This window comes from Morone saxatilis, unplaced genomic scaffold, assembly GCF_004916995.1.
Source record: "Morone saxatilis isolate NCDOM2014 unplaced genomic scaffold, NCSU_SB_2.0 Contig2, whole genome shotgun sequence".
NCBI classification, from domain to species: Eukaryota; Metazoa; Chordata; class Actinopteri; family Moronidae; genus Morone; species Morone saxatilis.
The window spans coordinates 2,180,877-2,186,198 of NW_023339762.1; the positions used below are offsets into that span (position 1 = coordinate 2,180,877).

Sequence of the window (5,322 nt, forward strand, 5' to 3'; positions counted from 1 at the left end):
GTGTGTGTGTGTGTGGTGGGGGTATGTGTGAGGGGGTGGGTGTTACATTTCATGGGAACATTCTTGCCCTGCTACTGACCCTTTCAGGCCCCAGGGGGAGTACAAGGACTCTCACCCAATTCCCTGTTTTTCTTTGTCTCTCCCCTGTCACCTTTTACCAACCCATCACTGCCTCGGTCCTTGGATACACTCTTTAGCTTCACCCTGCTCTGTCTCTCCCTCCCCCTCCCTCACACTGATTCTCTGTCCCCATTCCACAGCTACCTGCATCCCTCCTCTTTCCTCCTGGCTGCATCGCTTCTCCGTCCACAACCCTTCCCTTCCACCTCACCATCATTGTCTTCTTTCCACCCTCCTCTTTCTTCGTAACCATCCTCCCTTTTCCCAAACTGCTACCACTCCCTCCTTCGGTCCTCTGCTCCCCACTGCTCCAGATGCAGCCTCCCTCCTCCTCCTCCTCCTCAGTTTGTCATGACCATAAAAGGACAAAAGCAGGCCTTGTGGCCTTGCTGTTTCCCTTTTAGTTCTTCTATCCTTGTTCTTTGCTCTCCTTTTCCACGATACATCCATCCTTCTCTCTTCCTCCGTTCCAGAATACTCCCACTCTCCATTCTCCTCTACGTGCTTTAGCCTTTTACCTTCAGAGGCAGCATGGCAACTAGGACTGGTTCAACCAATGTGGCTGTGTATCCTGAGAATCTTCGTGTGCTGAAGATGTAAACAGCTATATGAGGAGCTACTGAAAGCAGCAGGGATGTTGGTAATGTTATGGAGACAGAGCGGCCAGAGATAGCTTGTCTTTGACTTTTTCACCCCTCAAACCTGACCCAACCTTTTGTTATCTGATCCACAGGCAAGGTTCAGACAAAGGTGGCATCTGAAGAGTCCTTTGTTTTACGCATTCAAAGACCAGACATTTAATATCCAGGAATGCATCATACTCAAATCTTTGCAGATATCTCATAACTGATCATTTTTGTGGTTGTGGTTAGGGTTGGGATCGTCTGGAGAGCAGATTATAGTGCGTTTAGCACTTTTCCCAAGAAAGGACACGTGGAAATAGAGGTCTTTTACCTCCGTGCAGATGATTTACATACAGGGTGCTGAGCATGACTTTGTATTGTATCTTTTTATTTATCCGACCCCATCCATGATTGATTAACTAGTGGACAGTCTCCCCTCGCTAATATCTGCTGAAGATTGCACATGCTCTGCAGAGAAACCTCCACACACAGGTCACCTGCTCTTGTGAAAATGGAATGCAAAAACGCAAATTACATTTAAATCATATTGCTGACAAAGAAAGTCAAGAGAGCAGACACATGCAGCCTGTGAGTACGATACAGGAAGAGAGAAGCAGAAAGAGGCGTGGCAAGATGGTGTGTGTGTGGGCAGTAGGTATCTCTTCAGAACAGTGCTTCCCGCTCAGCACTGGGCAGCAGGCCATTATCAGCCTGATGATAATCAGAATGTACAGTCATGTTTTGACCTAAGCCATCAGCTGTGAGTCAAGTATCCATCCCGCCAGCGTTTCAGTTTCAGTTTACACACAAGCAGCAGTAGCAGTTTGTTTCCTCACAACAATCAAAGAAATATGGTTATTTGAGAGTTGTTATTTCTGTAAGTCAGTTTACAACATGTAGGGCTGCATCTCAACAGCCACAAAGATGGAAGAAGGAGATGACATTCTCTTAATCCTGCCTACCAAACTCTGATTGGCTTGGCTGTTTTCCAACTAGATTTGGTTGACATATATTACGATATGATTCATGATTAGTTTTGGAATTATCATTTCTGCATCACAAATGTAATTTTCTCTGAAAAAACTATTAGGATCATGATGGGGTCTGTAAACATGTTTTCTTACACCTGGAGAACAAGAGTTGTAGACGAGGGCATCTCTGCAGCACTACAGTACATCACTGTAACACTGTTTGTCACACAGTTTTACCAAAGAAATTGCAGCTTCTGCGATTTGTATATTGCACTTGGCTATATTGTGTTTTTGATAATATTTCGTTTGCGCAGCCCTATTTTCAACCAGGGGATCCAGCTGAGTAAATAAGAACAACACTAGATCCATTTGTATTGCTGTGAGGTCATCAGTGCATCAACAACTACTTAGCTACTGAATCAATGTTACTGTACTGTGTTACTAACTATTGTTACAGCTGTTGCATCAGTTTCCCTGGAGGAGGTAGGGTAGATAAGCGTGTCTAGTATAATATCTGAACATCTGACCTACTTACAGCTCAACCTTTATCATGATACAAGAACTACACTTGAAAATCCGACGTGATGCCAAATGGGTTGGCCTCGAAGCTGAATAAGCTCACCTGCACTGTCTTCTTGATGCGCTGGGAGGGCCCAGGGTAGTCCTTGGAGTACAGGTCGGTCAGGAACAGAGAGTTGATGAGAGTTGATTTCCCAAGACCAGATTCCCCTGAGGACATGCACACAAATTTAACAAAGTTAAAAATAGAAATAGATAAGATTATGAACTGAATGCTGTCTAAACTTTGTGGCGAAGCAATGAAAATCTACCATTTTATTTCAAACGAGTACAGCAAATGGAAAGATAGCCTGCTGGCCACAAGTATGTGCATGCATGCGTACAATCAACTACAAACAGACACGCATGCATTAAAAACCAACACAAAACATGTGCATGCATTGTGCACACACAGACAAAAACACACAGACACACACACAGACACACACACACACCCACACACACAGACCAGACACACACACGGCCTGGAGGGACAGGGCTGGAGCAGAGAAAATAAAGCACATTCATTGTCTGTGAGGGAAAAGGTCAGAAGCTAGTCTGCCAGCAAGAAAAGCTTTCAGATATAGGGAATAAAACACTTCCCCTCCACCTCCTGCTCACTCTCTTCCTCACCATCCCCATTCATCCACTCTTCCTTCGTCCTTTTCACTAAACGCTTCCCTTACATATAAATCTTCCAACTTCTCTCCTTTCTGTGCCAACTTTCCATTCTCCGCTCCCGTACTGATTTTAGGGGCAGCAGTCACACAAACACACTGTTAACACTTGCTTGACAAAAGAGCACGGCCAGTCACATTGCATAGGCTCTCACACACACACAATGCTGTGATTAATGGCCGAGCATCTGGCTCGTGTCGTGTTGGAGGAGTGTTTGGTTAGAGCGAAGGAGGGCTAATTTGTCCTAGCAAGACCCTTTTTTCAGCCTTTGAAAATCGGAGGCAATTCGTGACCAAACACCAACCGAGGCTGGGTACGCACTCGCTTGATCCGATAACACGATTCTTCTGTTGTTGGCTGCGAGAACCAACATAAAAGTTTCAAAAAATTTATTCAGGTATTCAGCTGGTTGCATTCTCACCTTCCACGCATGTAGGAGAAATTACAGTGGGGCGAAACTTGAAAAAACACAAGGGGCCCCATCTAGAGCCAGTGTTTGGTTTGTCTGTTGTGGGCTACTGTAGAAACATGGCAGTTCAACATCCTTAGGGAGAGGACCCGCTCCTCTGGTAGGTAAAAACAGCTCATTCTAAGGTAACAAAAACACACTTATTTTCAGGTTATTAATTAAAACATACCTATGAATATTATATTCAATTTCTGCCAATAGATCCTCCTAAATGTTACACACTGGAGCTTTAAATTGATAAACTTAAAATTACTGATGTGGATGAAGTTTTAACTGAGAAAAAGTGATTAGAGAGAAGATGTATCACTTTGTTATTGTCTGGAGTTTTCAAGACCACTCACCACTGTACAATGGTGTTACAGAGTGACGTTCTTTTTCCTCATGAACTATCTTTGGCAGAGTACAGACACTGGCTTGCAGAGAGCACACAAACCTAGTTTTATACTTTAACCAATATTTCACAGTTAAATTCATTATATATTAGTTATAAATATTTATTCTCTTTGTATCTCCTTCATGTCATCCACCTCTGGAGGTGAAATCTGCAGGGAGAACGGTTTCATTCATACTTTCCACAGGACATCTGTGTATTCCATCAGTACATGTTGACGTGGTGTAAAGCCCCTGTGGATTCCAGTCTTTACCCCTTCTTAACCCCGAGGTCTGCCCCCTGTGTGTGTTTGCTCAGTTATGGATGATATTCTGTCTCTGTGTGAGTTATGAACACACATCGTCTCAGTGTCTCCTGCAGCCTCTGCATCCAGACGATGGCTGACTCGCCCCGTTTGATGGACTATTTGGAGTTAAGAGGTCAAGCACACACACACACACACACAAATACACAAAAGGCCATTTCATGATGAGATAGCACCGATGTATGAAACCCTCCTCTTCCTCCTCCTCCTCAGTGCTGGGTAAATCGCTCCCAACCCTGCAAAGGAGGGAAGGTTATCTAAATGTGGAGGGGAAGGCCTAAGTGAGTGTATTTGTGTGTGTGTGTGTGTGTGCTTATCTTGTTAGCTTTGCTCTGTTGGTAGGTTAGTGTCACTACTGCTGCAAACTCAACAAAACAAACAATGAAGGGAAAAGTCTAACCTAACAATGGTTGCACTCACTTTCCTTCCTCAGCTGGAAAGAGGTCCTCAAGCAAACATTGAAACCAATTTAAAATACTCAATTTCTTATTCAATTACTTGATTAATCAATGGAATGGTTGCTAGAATACTCAATTACTTAATTAATCAATAGCTGCAGCCCTAGTTTAATAAGGAAAATAGTTTAAAGATGCATACCAAGGGCAACCCTTTACAGACATTAGAAACTGAGTATAATTAGCTGCTAATTAGCCTGATCAGCAAGTACGTAATCAATATTAAGCCATTAATCAAACTAATGACTAACAGCTGTCAACATCAGACAAATTATTACCTAGTATTTCAGTAGAGGTGACAGAAATGTTAAAAATTCTACATATTAACAGTTTGTCATATGACAGCAGTCTTCTGGTTAATTCGGCATCAATATAATTAATAAAGATGAAGTGTATTCTGTATAAACTTTACACTTTGTCGCCTCAGTACGTTCAGCCTCTGTTGTAGCCGAGGATTTTTTATTTAAATAGATGCCGGTTGGTAGATCAGATACACACCGAATTAAACACTGGCTGATAGCACTATTTATTTGCTGTCTATTATGTGTGTGTGACAGTTTCTTTTCTGGCTGTTACCTAAGTAACTGCCCGGTTTGCTACTTTCTGTCTGCTGCTAGAGAGAGTGTCTGCTCCTGCCCTCATTGGCTGTTGCTCGTTGCATGGCTCCACAACACGACCACATATTAAGCCTGTGAGATATTTTATTTGGGCGTCCGTAAGATGTCGGTGAACTCTCGGCCAGCCCTCTGAACG

General features: G+C 43.2%; 1 protein-coding gene across 3 annotated transcripts in view; it reads right to left on the reverse strand.

Annotated features, from left to right (window-relative positions):
• The window catches only part of LOC118330922 (septin-7-like), a 42,339-nt gene that overhangs the window by 22,961 nt on the left and 14,056 nt on the right, over nucleotides 1-5,322 (reverse strand). For 2 of the 3 annotated variants that reach the window (XM_035665655.1, XM_035665654.1), the window contains exon 2: nucleotides 2,337-2,443. In XM_035665655.1, coding sequence (XP_035521548.1) covers nucleotides 2,337-2,443 — 107 coding nt within the window. Of the gene's footprint in view, nucleotides 1-2,336; nucleotides 2,454-5,322 lie in introns of those variants that run through there. The other variant, XM_035665657.1, reaches the window with a different exon arrangement.